General features: G+C 35.9%; 2 protein-coding genes across 3 annotated transcripts in view; both read left to right on the top strand.

The window, feature by feature from the left end:
- The window catches only part of LOC131431798 (tubby-related protein 4-like), a 67,444-nt gene that overhangs the window by 37,267 nt on the left and 14,587 nt on the right, over positions 1 to 15,590 (top strand). The gene's annotated exons all lie outside the window — the stretch shown is intronic.
- On the top strand, positions 12,726 to 13,631 carry LOC131431812 (uncharacterized). Its single transcript, XM_058597713.1, has 2 exons — positions 12,726 to 12,911; positions 12,997 to 13,631. Exons 1-2 carry the CDS (start codon positions 12,744 to 12,746, stop codon positions 13,504 to 13,506), a joined length of 678 nt encoding a protein of 225 aa, XP_058453696.1. The 5' UTR covers positions 12,726 to 12,743; the 3' UTR covers positions 13,507 to 13,631.

The following is a 15,590-nucleotide window of genomic DNA, read 5'->3' as shown; positions in this document are numbered from 1 at the left end:
ATTATTATTGTCATTTTTAATGATTATCAAGCAATGACATTCCAAATTTATATGGAGAATTCATAATTACTGCCCCTACACGTTTATTAAAAATAACATTACTTTTTAGTAATGACATTTTTGATGACCGTGTAAGGGCCGCTTATGGATCATTTTGCCGTGTAATCTCACAGCCAGCACGACTAAAATAAAGTACGTATTTATGTGCATTGTTATACCCATTTCCGGAAAACTAATTTTTTGTGAAAATTTCCTATTCTCAATAATTGACAAAGCAAATATGTGTCAAGAAATGGGTTATTTATAACTCAATTCTTCATGTGAGAACAAATCAGAAACGGACAGAAAAATTTCCGAAAAGCTCAGAAATAAAACATGGTATATTCTAAAAACTGGCAAAACGAGAAAATCACTAGAAAAATTTATATGGTATTGAATGTTTATCCGGCTATGTGGTGTACGATGCTGTTGGTGTATAACCACATTCTAAATTTTAGATTATTGAATAGGCTAACCTTCAATTTAATTCTGCATTTAAATGCAGCCAATCCACCAAAAAATTTGAAAATAATTCAGGGACTCGCTTTTTTATTAATATTTCGATTGTAGAGGTTGTAACCTTAAGGTCATTTCCATTTTCGGGATAGAAATACGCGGTAGGTTGAGAATCGAACCTAGGCGGGCTGCGTCAAAGGCATTGACTTACTCATCACGCTGCACCCGTCCCCTCGTTGAAGTGGTACAAATTTATATATTTTTTAAATGTTGGCGACCAAAATATGTGGGTTTTTCTAAAATAATTAACAATCAACCGTGCGTCTCAATAAAGAAGTACTATTAGAAGGAAACGCATGGTGCCTTATCTGCTAAAACTAAACACCAGCAGTTGCTCCAAAAATTAAATGAAATCAAAACCAATAGAGCCACCTCCGTCAATATGACAGTAAAAGAGTTGAAATTTTGGAAAAATTGTCTCCAGTCCAAGCGCTTTCGAATGTGCTATGACAATATGAATTCTCTTTGAGGGCAGATTTCACGTGCTTACCCGGGTAATTTTGTTCGTATGTTTTCGAGCAGTGTTTTGAGTAGTTTTTCGAGCAGCTTTTGGAAAAATTTAAATTCTTCGAGCAGTTTTTTCAAACGGTTCTGTCGAGTAGTTTTATAGAGCAATTTTTCGAACAGTTTTTTCATGCAGTATTTTCAAGCAATATTTTTTAGTAATTTTCCGAGCAGTTATTTAGAAAAATTCTTCCTCGGGCAGTGTTTTGAACCGTTTTTTATCGTATATTTTCGAGTGGTTTTTCGATCAGTTTTTCAAGCAATTTTTTCGAATTGTTTTTGGAGCAATATTTTTTGTAGTTGTTTCAAGTAATTTTTCAAGCAGTGTTTCTTTTTGAAGTAGTCCTATCTCTGAGTGTATCTTTTCCGTTAGGTTTTTTATCCATTTGGCTTCTCCAATATATGTTTCCACTCAAAAAATCTTGGCATTACATTCCTTTTGTCGAATTTGGCCTTTCTGTTTCAACAGACTTCGCAGCCGATTCTTAACGTACAGAATCATTGCATGGCTAGTACTATGGATTCTACTGACACTAAGAACCCTTCCAAGTCGGGGCTCGAACATACGACAACTGGCTTGTAGGGATGGTACTCGGAAGGTAAAGTATCGATACCTAGGGTATCGGGATACCAATATTTTGGGTATCGATACCTTTTGTTGATGGTTTACGCTCAGTTCACTTTCTTCCACTGCAAGAAGCGATATTGTCGAGAACAAATTTCAACAACGGCTAGTCTAAGTCATACCAATCCATGCACGAGACTGGCGCTTCGTCAAATCCGAAGAAAAAAAAAGTTCAAGTGGGGACAGGTATAGCGGGATGGGTTAGTCGATGCCTTTCACGCAGCCCACCTGGGTTCGATTCCCAACCCTGAACATAGTCTTAGAAAGTTTTTCTGGCCCGAAGAGGCAAATGACCTTAAGGTTAAAGCTTCTGTAATTGAAACAAAAAAAATTTACGTCGTAATGGGAATTGACTTTAATCCGTTGCGATACTATAAGTATCGAGACGAAAAGTATCGATACTAACAGTATCGCTCTGATGCTATATCGATACCAAAAATACTCGATTCTTGAAAAAAAGTATCGATACCTCAAAGTATCGACTCGGTATCGGACATCCCTACTGGCTTGTAAGACCAGCGTCCTATGCATTGAACCGCCAACCCGGGACTATTCCACTCAGTCATTGCAAAACTGAACTTAGTTATGGCGGCTTTACGTCAAACCAACTAAAATTAATAAATCGTTTTTGAAGTACCTTTTAGAGTAGCTTTTGAACAGTTTTTCGAGCAATTTTCAAAACAATTTTGGTTTTTTTTTCAAACGGTTTTTCGAGCAGTGTTGTCGAGTAGTTTTAAAGTTTTTTTTTCAAGCAATATTTTTTAGTAATTTTCCGAGCAGTTATTTCGAGCAATTTTCACTCGAGTAGTATTTTGAACAGTTTTTTTGATTATATTTACGAATGGTTTTTCGAGCAGTTTTTCCAACAACTTTTTCGAATTATTTTTGGAAGTTGTTCTTTAAGCCGTTTTTAGCAGTTGTTTCGAGTAATTTTTCAAGCAGTGTTTCTTTCGAATAATTTTTTGAAGTAGCTCTTAGGAATAGTTTTTGAACAGTTTTTCGAGCATTTTTCGGAGCAATTTTAGTTTTTCGAGCAGTTTTTTCGAACAGTTCTGTCGAGTAGAAATAAATAAAGAAATAAAGTAGTTTTATATAGCAATTCTTCAAACAGTTTTTTTTATGTAGTTTTTACAAGGAATATTTTTTACTGATTTTCCGAGCAGTTATTTCGAGCAATTTTCATTCGAGTAGTGTTCTAACACTTTTTTATTATATTTTCGAATTTATTTTTCAAACAGTTTTTCCAACGATTTTTTCGAATTATTTTTGAAAGTTGTTCTTTAAGTCGTTTCTAGCAGTTGATTCGAGTAATTTTTCAAGCAGCATTTCTTTCGAATAATTTTTTGAATTAGCTCTTAGGATTAGTTTTTGAACAGTTTTTCGAGCATTTTACGAAGCAAATTTTAGTCCTTCGAGCAGTTTTTTCGAACAGATTTGTCGAGTAGAAAGAAATAAAGTAGTTTCATAGAGCAATTCTTCAAACAGTTTTTTTATGTAGTTTTTTCAAGGAATATTTTTTAGTAATTTTCCGAGTAGTATTTTGAACGGTTTTTTTATTATATTTATTTATTTATTTATTTTCGAATTATTTTTGGAAGTTGTTCTTTAAGCCGTTTTTAGCAGTTGTTTCGAGTAATTTTTCAAGCAGTGTTTCTTTCGAATAACTTTTTGAAGTAGCTCTTAGATGTAGTTTTTGAACAGTTTTTCGAGCATTTTTCGAAGCAATTTTAGTTCTTCGAGCAGTTTTTTCTAACAGTTATGTCAAGTAGTTTCATAGAACAATTCTTCGAACAGTTTTTCATGCAGTTATTTCAAGCAATATTTTTTTAAAAATTTTCCGAGCAGTTTTTTCAAGCAAATTTTCTTCGAATAGTGTTTTGAACAGTTATTTTTAGTATATTTTCGATTGGTTTTTCGAGCAATTTTATAAGCAATTTGTTCGAATTAATTTTTAAATTTATTCATTGAACACTTTTTTAGCAGTTGTTTTGAGTAATTTTTCAAGCAGTGTTTCTTTCGAATATTTTTTTAAAGTATCTTTTAGAGTTTTTTTCAACAGTTCTGTTGATTAGTTTTACAGAGCAATTCTTCGAACTGTTTTTCATGCAGTTATTTCAAGCAATGTTTTTTTTGTAATTTTCCGACCAGTTTTTTTGAGCTATTTTTCTTCGAGCAGTGTTTCTTTCGAATAATTTCTTAAAGTAGATCATAGAGTAGTTTTTGAAGTTTTCCGAGCAGTTTTGAAACAATTTTAGTACATCGGGTAGTTTTTTTCAACGGCTTTTCGTGCAGTTTTATAGAGCAATACTTTGAACAGCTTTTCATGCATTTTTTTCAAGTAATGTGTTTTAGTAATTTTTCGAAAAATTGTTTAGCAGCAATTTTGTGAGCAAACTTGAAGCAGATTTCTGAGCAGACTTTTTAGTAACTTTTCGAGCAGTTTTTCGAACAGTTTTTCTTTTAGAGTAGTTTTATCGAGCAAGTTTTTGAGTAGTTCTTCAAGTAGTGTTTTCAAAGTAATTTTTCGAGCAATGTTTTTCGAGTAGCTCATCGAGCAGTTTCTTGGAGTAGTTGTTGAGAAATTTTTTAGAGCAGTTTTACGAGCAGTGTTTTACCGAGAATTTTTTTCGAACCGGTTTTTTGGAAATAATTAATGAAACAGTGTTTTAGAGCAATTTCTTAGCAGTTTTTTCGTACAGTTCTTCGTGCAGTTTTTTAGTAGTTTTTGGAGTAGTTGTTTTTAATGTTTCGTAGAGCAACTTCTCAAGGTCACAATCAAGTATAGATCCTTAAAAAATGACAGCGCAGTGTTATTTTCGTTTCGTGTACAATAGTAAAGGAACATAGTTTTCATTGATGTTTAATAACCAATCGAGTATACTTTCTTCGGACACAACTCAAACTTCGAACCCTTCCTGGTGGTGCTCGAATATGAGACGATTCATTTACGAGACTGATGTCCTATGCACCCAAACCTCCATTTACATAACTTCTATATGTATATATGTATTATTAGACGTACGCATGTGTGCAAATATTTGTATTTCTTAATGCATATAAATATTGGTGAAGTAAAAGCGATCATTTATATGTATAAATATTTACACATATACGCAAACGAGTGAGTGTGTAAGCATACATACATAGCTTTAGAATTTTCTTTGAAACTCTAAAATAGAAGAATGTCAGGTCGGTATAATTGGTAACCCTATGACAGCATCGTGGGTAGTTCAATTTCAACTCGGTTCGAAATTCTCAATGTATGATTTGCTCTACAAAAACGACTGTTACGCCATGAGTCATGATTTTCCAACTCAGAAACATGTTACAAGAGTTTCGAAACAATGAGTGGGCGTACGGAACGAACTTTACGCTTATTCCATTTACGGTTGAAATTGAAGATGACGTTTGGATTCTTTTGATACACAAAATCAAAGGATGGCAACGAGAGCGTTCTAATGGTCGGTTTTACTTTCTTTCTCTACCGGACGAGGAAAAACCACCGTGGAGTGAGCAGCACTGGAAAATCACTTCCGGGCAAATATATAATGTTTCACGTTTATCACTGTTATCGGTGGGGAGGTTCCTGCCATTGATAGATCAAAACGGTACGAATCGAATCGATATACAATAAATAATACATGAAAGATGAATTGATGCAACGATAAAACCTTTAGCATTTACAAAAGACTATTCGGGGGTGTTTTAGTGAATGTGTATTTCTCAATTCAGAAGGAAGCTTATCGGTGTCATCGTCAATACCCAGATTAAAGTAGGTTGATGAAAGGAGATAAAATATCCCAAATAGAATTTGTGTAAAACTATCCTCCGAATGTTGTGGGGCTTCACCTTGCAAGCAAAATTTTCAACTACAAACATTCTTCACGAATTGCGATAGAAAAATAAATTTTATTTGTCGGAAAAAACATCCTTTTTGAATCGAAAAATGTGACAAGATTCTGTACTAAAATTGTCTGGGGTCAGATTATCAGAACATTGACGACGCGTTTCCATCTTCTGCAACAGGACGATACAATTTTTCATCCAATCAAAGAGCAATTTTGCTGCCAGCAGTCATCAACGAATACTGCTGCCATCTGTCGTCGGTGAAAGCATTTGGTTTTGCAAATTGTGCTACCATTACGGCACTTGGCAAACGCCTTCCGGGCTTCGAACGATGACTGATTCATATTTGTCCGACGAACCAGTTGATGACGCGACGTCGTCCTGTTGGATGTTAGTTTTTTTTATTCCTTGCTGCCCGCGGCCATCGTATCCGGACTGGCGAATGGATTTTTAATCAGTTTTGAGACCTGTCCAACCGTCCGACATAAGTGGTTGTGTTTTGTGTATGTCTGAATTCTGATTCTAGACAGGTACCGGAAAACTATCGCGCTCGATCCTTCTTTTCTGCTTCGTCTAGCATGGAGGAAAAATCGATTTACGTTAAATTTTTAAAATTGCATTCCCCGGTTCTCGTGCTAAAGATATTAGCCATTCACAGTTCTCGTCTAGTTCGGAACCGGAAGATAGTCGGAAGGGAGTCGCGCTTCGGTCTGTAGTAGTTGAAATGCAGAAGCATAAAAAAACATTGCGATTGCTACGGGATGTGAGTTTGATGTCAACTCAAATTAGGTTTTTTTAGCTCCGTGTATAAAATTAATGCTACCATCTACCGTAGTAGGCGACGACCGAGCGCGGTCAGATTAGAGTGACTATAATCAGAGTGGCGACAGCTGTTCGTTTGGAATGACAGCTCCCAGTTCCAAACGAACAAACGACCTGTCAAATGAATGTAAAGCTAATGGAATGTTTTGAATTGTTGCCAACATTACGGATGAGACGTCGTCACTCTGGTTATAGGCACTCTAGGTCAGATATTTGCTAGCTGTCAACATTTTCACTTGCAACCAGTGTTTGCGAAAGTTTCTAGGTACTTCCAATTAGACTTTCAACGTGTGTACATTGTCAATTAGTCGTTTTACAATCTTAATCAGTTCACTGCTTCTACTGACATAGAATTCGGACATTTAGGAGAGTTTTCGCAATAAGGCACAGTACTGAAATAAGGTTCTTGTGATCGGTCAAACGAACTGTGAATAATTAGGTTTTACACGAATATGACATAACATTAAAAAATTTGCTGCTTCTGTTATGTTTCAAAAGATGTCACAAATGATCTCGCGATGAAAAACCTTTCAAAAGACGTTAAACCTACTCATTTGGTGAGGTTATGTTATGTTCGTGATATTAATGTATATCGCTAAGATCACAATACACTTTGTGACTAAGCTACGCTTCCAGCACAAACAGAAATGCTTCACAAAAAGGAACTTCATTGTGCCGTACCAAACTCTGGAACACCGTACTTTTATATATGGAGCTAACAATGTCATCTCAATAAAAGTACTGCAAAACGCGCAGTATCTGACATTGGTCTTGATTTTATTGCTGTCGTTCAATGGACGGTAAAATGGGCTATTGAATTTTGAGCAGAAAGCTTTAATATTTATGATAATAAGATCAGACCATTAAATAGTTCTATGCGCTGGGGACGAATTGTTACGCTGCTTAAGTAGAGAAGTTCAAAATTTGAGGTTTTCAAGTAAACATCAATATATTTAAGGCTTGGATTAATTTTAGTCGATTTCAAGTCTTGGACTTTTTCCCAATTTGAGTAAAGTGTTCATATTTTTCCTATACGTTTTGACTAATTGAGCTACTGCATAACCTGCTATTGAATGTTATCCGCATCCGATTACCGGTTCCGGAGTAATGTGGTGAAATATGTAAAAAAAAGTACTCTCGATTTTCTCAAAGACCGCCTTAAAACTTGTTCACAAGTTTAGGTTAAAATGCAATGTCTTATAAGTGTTTTTTATACATGATACTGAAAAATCGAGCCAAATACTTTCAACTAGTAGTATGATTCTTTGAATGAACAGATTTGATTAGTTAATGACCAAATACTCTGTTTTTGGGTATGCCTCGTGGATTCCAACCCGGAAATCACTCCAATTTCTCCAACAAGGCTGAACCGATTTTCACAAACTTAGGTTTAAATGGTATTCTCATAAGAGAGTTTAGAATTTTGTCCGGATCCGACTTCCGGTTCCGGAATTATAGGGTTAAGTGTTTATGTAATTGCAACCCGTCATTTCGAGTGACAACACCTAAATAAGGAAAAATTCTTCTAAATTTGACGCAAAATTGTTCCAATTTGTAGGTTGTTTGGGGTGCTAGGTTCCCAGTTCCCGGTATTGGAAGTCCCGGAAATTGTGGTCAAAACCTAAAAAACGAAGCTCTTCATTTTCTCGGAGACGGCTGAGTAGATTTTCACAAATTTTTACTTAAATGAAAGGTTCTACGGTCTCATGGACTGCTATTTACTTTTGTTAGTAGTCGACTTTCGGTTCCGGAACAACGTGATGATGTATATTTAAGATTTTAAATCTTCATGTAGAACGAAAACGTAAAAAAGGTAGAATTTCTCGATTCAAAACTGTTTATAAATTGGAAGGCTAATACTCAAACAAATTTTTTTGTTCTTATTGAAGATTCAAATAAAAGTAATATTTATGAAAACATGAATTATACGAGAAAGAAATTAGGTTTTTCTTTACGCCTCGTCTTCGATTCATCAGTGCACAAGCATTTCGATTTTCAAGTCTTGATACTCAAGATTCATGATTCAAGGCTAAATATTCATGGTACTAAACTCAACATTCAAAAAATAAAATGCAAATATCGAAATTTGAGATTCAAGATTCAGGGCTCAAGATTAAATATTCAAGTTTCAAAATTCTAGATTCAAGATCCCAGGCGCAAGATTCAAGATTCAAACGCATGATTTGAGATTCTAAATTTAACATTGAACCTTTAAGATCAAAATAAAACCGACAGGTAATGAACTCAAATATAAGAAAAGATTTATATCTTTTGATTATTCTAATTTTGAAATAATTAAATGGAAAAAAATTCCAAAGTAAGGGAGACCGGGGCTACGCCGGACACGGGGCTAAACCAGTCAGCCAGAAATTATTTCGATCCATGTATTTACTTTGTATTCTAATTTTCTGATGTTTTGGGTATATTTGGATTCTGCGGATCGTAACGACAGTCTGGTTAGTCATTTATTAAATTATTACTGCCTCTCGAAAATGAATTGTCTGTTCGGGGCTAAACCGAACAAAAATAAGGGGCCAAACGGGACACATTGTTATCGGCTTGAAATTTTTAACGGATTCTAGAAACATACCTAAATATCGATATCTTTATTTCTATTCTATTTTATATCGCTTATTGAAACTAGATTTAATATAAATACTCTTTAATATAGGCTCTAAAATCAGTTTCAGTATAAATTTTTTGGTGCAGCAGGACGTCTAGTTTCGAGACAGTACCTATATTTTCAACGAGCAGGTTGATACAATTTGAACATGGTTTCATTTCCTTTGTGCTCATTAAGGTATCTTAAGATGTGGCACCCAATCGTTCTTTGTATGAAATTTTATAGTCCGGTATAGCCCTGCCGTTTCTGGATTTTTTTTATTTTGGGATGTTCACTTCATTGCGACTAATCGAAAATTAATGCATATTTTTCCAAATTACAAATCGGGAATTGTAGCTGAAGGTGAAAGCTACACAACTGTATAGATAACTTGGATAAAACCGACGACACGACCTGCCACTCGTCTATCGAAACTGTATCGCAAATTTAACTACCCCTCAGTAACTGGTAATGTCAAAATGAAATCTCTTGAAAAACTATTGAAACTGGCTACACAGGTTGATGAATTATTGATTTTGAATAACAATTACCAAAGCCTTGGTTACTGCATATTGAAGACTTGAAGAATGTAAACAAAATAAACTACCTCGAGTGGAAGATCTCATTTCGCGGCAAATTACAAGTTCTGCAGCATCACCACGCGTAAGAGCAGTGGATCGATTAGTTCAGCTGGGGCTCGAACTTACGAAAAATTTCTTGTAGGAATGCCAAAATCTTTTGTATTGGATAATTTTTTTTGCGTTGTCAGTATCACATAGCGTTTCAATATCCGTCAATGTTTGGTAAATAATTTAACATAATCAGACTTCAGATCAGATCTATGACGGCTGTCTGCTATGTAAATGAGTTTTAAGATGGTAGTAAACTGCAAAAGTCATTGAACCGTTAGTGCGAATCCTTCTATCAATCTGATCATCAAAATTTAGTATCGAATAATGAATGATAAAGCTGAGTCGATCAGATAAATCAGCACTATTCTACGAGATGCAAGTAAATCGTTTGCAACAAATCAAAGATGCTTAAATATTTGAGGTTTCTTTCTAATCCATTCCAGAATCGCACTTCATATGCAGGTACGAATAGACTTATAAACATAATTCAAATTTGTTCTTTTATAATGACTTCCTAAAGTATTCGTCAAATTTATGTATTTGTATTACTTCTGATTTTCTACCAAATCATTCAACCCTAATTGCTAATCAACGTACACTTCGCAAAACGGGTGTAAAATTTGATGAACCTGAGAAATTTGAGAAGCACGGGTTTCTGATCCGAATAAGGACCTGTAAAAATAAATTTCCCTAAAATAATTTGATACTCATCATGGATGAGTTTCATGACTACGATACAGATTGAGCTCCTTGATAGCCCTTGAAGATGATATAGCATGACGCCTGTCTATCGCAGCAATACATCTAATGTCAGATTTGCATATTGTGCACCCAGTTCCGGTTGGCGCAAATACAAAAGGAACGTTGTAACATTAACTTACAAATTTCTAGTTTTTTCTGGTACATGTTCAACTATTCAACCTGGCTCTGGTGCAAGATAATTCTAGATAAATAAAAATGTTCAGTTAGCCAAATTTTATTCTTCGTAGTTAGCGTATTGTGAAAGCGTCTTACTTCGTCGTATTGATATTATCATTTTTCAGGGGTACCAGTTCCCGGCCTCGCGCTACCTCGATCTTGATTTCTCCAGAATTATTCAGAGTTTTTAATTTTGGCACTGATGGCAAAACATTTCAATTGAACTGTTTCAAAACTTTTTCAAGTGGTTTGTTTATTTATTATGGAGTTCCTTGGTTACTAGTTCGTAGCAACTTAAGCAGTGTTGCTCAAGAACATTATTTTCATCACCATCAAGGGGTCGCTATATTTGTGGTAACTGGCGGTAAATCGCTCACGAACACTTTTTATTTTGATTTTCCTTCGAAGTGTCTGGTCGTGTCGTCGATAAAACCCTAGTTGTAATGACTGTTTTTTTTTATTTCCAAAATGTGTCCAGTCTAGCCCCGGTTTCTCCAAAATTACATAACATTTGGCCATTTTGAAGTTTATTTGATTTTCGAAGGAATATAGAGAAATGTTTTCCTTTGGACTCTTTTTTAGTCCTACAAGAATTAAAATAAACAAAAATCCTACAACAATTAAAAATATCGTATTTTTCTATATCATTGCCCCATTTCCAGAACTAATTAAATCGGTCAATGAGGTTGAAGTACACGTAAACAGTCTACTGTCCATTTCTCTGTACTAACTTGAGCGCTACCTAATAAATTTCTGTTTAGCTCCATAGCCTCACCTGATTGCTTACAATGACTTTGTTCAAAATTGACAGGATTCATCGATGCGTGTTGCATCGCCTACTATTGGAAAATTCTTCGGTTAAACGATTGCAATGTTATTACCGCGAATAACCGTTATCGTACGAATTTTAAACGTGAATTTACTCAACTGTACTTTTTCCGAACGTCATTCTATTTCGCTAAGTTAATCGATGGCAACAGAGCCAGGTAAATGCAATAAATTACACCATTACTGGTAAATCAGGTCAACGAAAGATAAATCATCAATTTTCCGTTCCGCGCCGACACACAATTTGAATTTATTACTCGTTACTTCTTCTATTGATGGATGTGCTAAAATGTATCTGTGCTACCTTTTCGATCATCATTTGCTAAGCACATTTTCAATCGGTAGGTATTTTTGCATGATAAACTCTGTATTACTTGGCGTGCGAGGGCTGCTGATGTAAAAGGAACCGAATAAAACAAGGTCAAGCGTCGTTGTTATTCAAAATTCCAACATTTTGCGTACGTTTTTTGGATGCTACAATGGTTTTAGAATAATAGCACACTCTTTGACCTTTCTGGACTCAAAAACATCTTGCATAAGCCTTAGGTAAACAATATGCAAACGCCAGGACTTCAGGAATGAAAAAGTGCACTTCAGGAATGAAAACAGAACTTTCCGTTCTTTTTCTTTCTTCCTGCGTGCACCACGATTCTTCGTCCCAACTGTTTTCCATTGCATAAACGACACCTATGTGGTTGCATACGAAAAACCTTGTCGTTGAAAATCGAGTGTTCGCAATTTATTTGTTTTCTGGTAGATAACTAGATATAGCTATAGTACATCTACCCAAACAATCAATATCTTAACAGTTTTCTTTCTTTCGTCTACTGATCGATACGATTACAGAACATTTCTACTAATTCTTCGTAATTGGTAGAAAAAAAACTTCAACTGGCAACACTATCGCATCGCAGTATTCCGATTCCGTTTCCGTATGTAACCAAAATGTGATTAATGCAGATTTTAAAAATTATATGGAATTACACCTTATTAATTGAAGAAGAATCGATTACTAATGCTTGTTGTGTAATATCGATAAATAGTGTTGTCTATTACATTTTTCTGACTCTGGCCACCGGGTTCCCAAATTAAACTATTTCTGGACGTAGTAGTTTAATAGAACTTGCCTTATTGTCACCCGTTATCACTATTGTCGTTAAGTTCCGCTCAAAATTAAGTATGCAACTTTAAAGCTCCATCGCGCGGTTGTAATAAAAACTGAACCCATGAATACGAGCGAAGCCGTGCCGGTCTTTAATATTTTAAATGAGATGCCATGTTCGCTTCCTACAAACTTGCAGATATGATTATGAAGAAAAGTTCTGTAAGTAGAATAAACTGTTTAGCTGATTTTATTTCTCTCCCTGGAGAAATATAAAAGGGACAGTAAACCAAAGCTAGGTATGTCAGAATGAAGTTGATTTTGTTCACGCTAATTACTGTAGGAGTGCAGTTGAGCTATGGGCTCCCATTGGAGAAGGGTTGCCAGTGGGTACTTAGTATATTCAGGAGGAATTGCGATTATGTGTTCGGACCAGAACCGTACATGATTCGTACTTCCTGTGATTCGGTAGTACCGGTAATAGTATATTTCTAACGATTGCAAGTCTTTTGTTTGATTTTTTCATTGACTATATGTTTTGGTTCAAACGAATATATTTTAGATGGCTCAAGGAGAAACCAAACGCATCTGCTGTAACGGAGACTGTATTTGCTGTTTTTCAAAACACTATTATTATAACGACTATGCATCGAACGAATTGCAGTCGGGAATCGAGGAATATCCAGAATCGGAGACGTTTTCTGATGAATCTTCCACTACCGAATTGCAACCGGAAATCGAGGATTTTCTACCGATACCGAAACCGATGCCGGATTATGATGACTCTTTCTCTTCCGCTTGGCAACCGCAATTCGAAGATAAACACCAACTGATAAAATCCCAGGAATCGATGCCGTTCTTTGGTGAATCTTCCACTAACGAGCAGCCGCAGCCGGAATTCGAAGATTTACAATCGATAGAAATCCTGTATTCGGTGCTGATTGTTGATGAACCTCCCACCTCGGAGAATCTTCATTCAACATCCAGTATTCGTTTTCCCTACTTACTGCCATTTAGTCCAAAAATTATTCTGACCGGAATACCGTACTCAGAACCAGCAACCGATGAATAAATTTACCGGGAAAGCACGCAAGGATGATTTACTAACATGGAACGAAATATAACATTGAATCAATAACCCCTCCCTGTATTGTTATTAATAAAAATTCTCAGATTTTATTCATCCCATCATTTGAATCTGTTAGCTCGAACAACATTTACTTTTACTGAAAAACGCCATTCGAGGTAAATATTCGGAATCGCAGTAGGCGTGTGGGTCGGGCGCAAAATTTGTTTACTTCTGTCAAAGTTCTAGAGGAGAGAAATTTTTACATGTTTGTTAGTGAATCAGTGCGAATTGTAGAATTCATATTTTGCAGCATGCCGACAAATGCCAAACTAGCATAGCAGAAGATCTTACGAAAAGATAGTTTTAGTGATAAAAATATTGTTTAGAAAAGTTTTGGAAGCTTAAAAATGGAAGGAGCCGTTTTGGCCAGCAAGGTGGCGCTTAATTTCATAAATTTTCAAAACTTTTGTGGCAAGATTGTGATAATTTGTACGGCCAGTAAGCCGAAACTTGTTTCGTTCGAGACGTCAGTTTAGACGTTACACTTCTTGTGTAATAAAAAAGTGTCTTGCAAATAGCATTAACTTTACGTCTGCTCAGCGGATTATGTTGACCCGGGGGTTTGCGTCAGCATAATCTGCTGACGCACTGATGAGTCGAAGACGAAACGTAAACTTAATTTAAAATGGTTATGTGCACCTAGCATAAATTTGAGGATAAAAGCAAGCTTTTTCCCCTTCAAATTATCATGATTCTGTAGATTACACCGTGGGATAGAGGTTTTGAGAGTTACGTGGTAGTTAAAACCACATAAAATGGAGAGTCAAAACTACATAAAATGAAGGATGAAACCGGAGTCAAATAAATGACATTAATAATAATACATAAAATTGTACTGGACGACAAGAAAGAGAATCGCACATCGCATGCCTTAGGTAAGCAAGATTTTGCAAATGAGAAAGATATCCTCCCGCTGGATCCCGTACATACTTATTTATGGCGAACGCAAGCGCACTTCGAGTACATGTTTGGCTGCTTCAATTATTGTACGCCAGAGAACAGAATGATTAACCGACAATAGACTGAAGTCAGCGCGAGTGTTTCAAAGCGGCACGAGTGCCTCGAAGGGCGTCTCAACGAGACGGAAGGATCACAATGTCGGTTTTCTGGGATCGCCATCGTATACTTTTGGAGGACTACCTTAAATCAGAAATAAACCAATATTAGCAACCAGTTATGTCACTTGTCATTGAAAACATTCGTTAAGTGTTTTGTTCGATTGAGGCAGTCGAGCATTGAAAAAGGGGGGTACTGAGTTTCATTGATTCGCATCGCACAAAAAAAATGCAGTTTCGGGGCAACTATTTTGCACCAGTTTTCTTTTCCGATTAGTAAGTATACAATTCAATACCTACAGATTTTAGCAAACAAAAATTTTTGCAAATTTTACAAAACCGATCATCACAAAATAATATGGCGACTCTATTAATGGTTTTCGAATTTCACGTAGTAAGGTTTTTTTATCGTGACGATATAAATGAATTCCGGTTCCATCCTTGATAGTTCAGTAGAACTATTTACATGAGCTTCGCCTTATTGTTGTCTTATTTTGTTGGACCAAGTTGCTTTACTGAAAATTTAAAAAAAAATTGGGTATTCTGATGGATGACCTAAAGCCTCAATGCTCAGGGAAAAATAAGTAAATAAATAATACAAAACAGTACAACAACCTTGAGAAAACAATCATCCAAACCAGTCACATCAGAGCTCGGTTACCTCAGATCGGAGTGTCGACTCTTTTTTGTAGGAGAAAAGCACAAATTATACGATTTTTACGACCCACCCAAAGCCTACTGGGTTCGGGCACGGGCATCGAAAATGTAATCTTGTGCCGAAATGGGTGACACGCGTAGCCCCCTCCACGGGCGTTGGGTTGTCATTTCACTATCGCATCAGGAATCGACAGCTCTGTGACCTCGGCGAAAAGGTAAAAACGGCTTGCTGAATTTTAAGCAGGCTGGATCTCTGAGGTGAACGATGATGATGATGATGATGATGATGAGGATGATGATCATAGCGGGAAAGAT

The sequence above is a fragment of the Malaya genurostris genome, chromosome 1 (assembly GCF_030247185.1).
Source record: "Malaya genurostris strain Urasoe2022 chromosome 1, Malgen_1.1, whole genome shotgun sequence".
In the NCBI taxonomy this organism is placed as follows: Eukaryota; Metazoa; Arthropoda; class Insecta; order Diptera; family Culicidae; genus Malaya; species Malaya genurostris.
Note: the sequence above shows the minus strand (reverse complement) of the source record. Positions and strands in the feature narration are given on the sequence as shown.

Excerpts from the sequence above, each read along its gene's own strand:
- LOC131431812 (XM_058597713.1), top strand. The coding sequence starts at position 12,744 with ATGAAGTTGATTTTGTTCACGCTAATTACTGTAGGAGTGCAGTTGAGC. Across the intron at positions 12,912-12,996 it reads CCTGTGATTCGGTAGTACCG|ATGGCTCAAGGAGAAACCAA; the intron begins GTAATAGTATAT and ends AATATATTTTAG.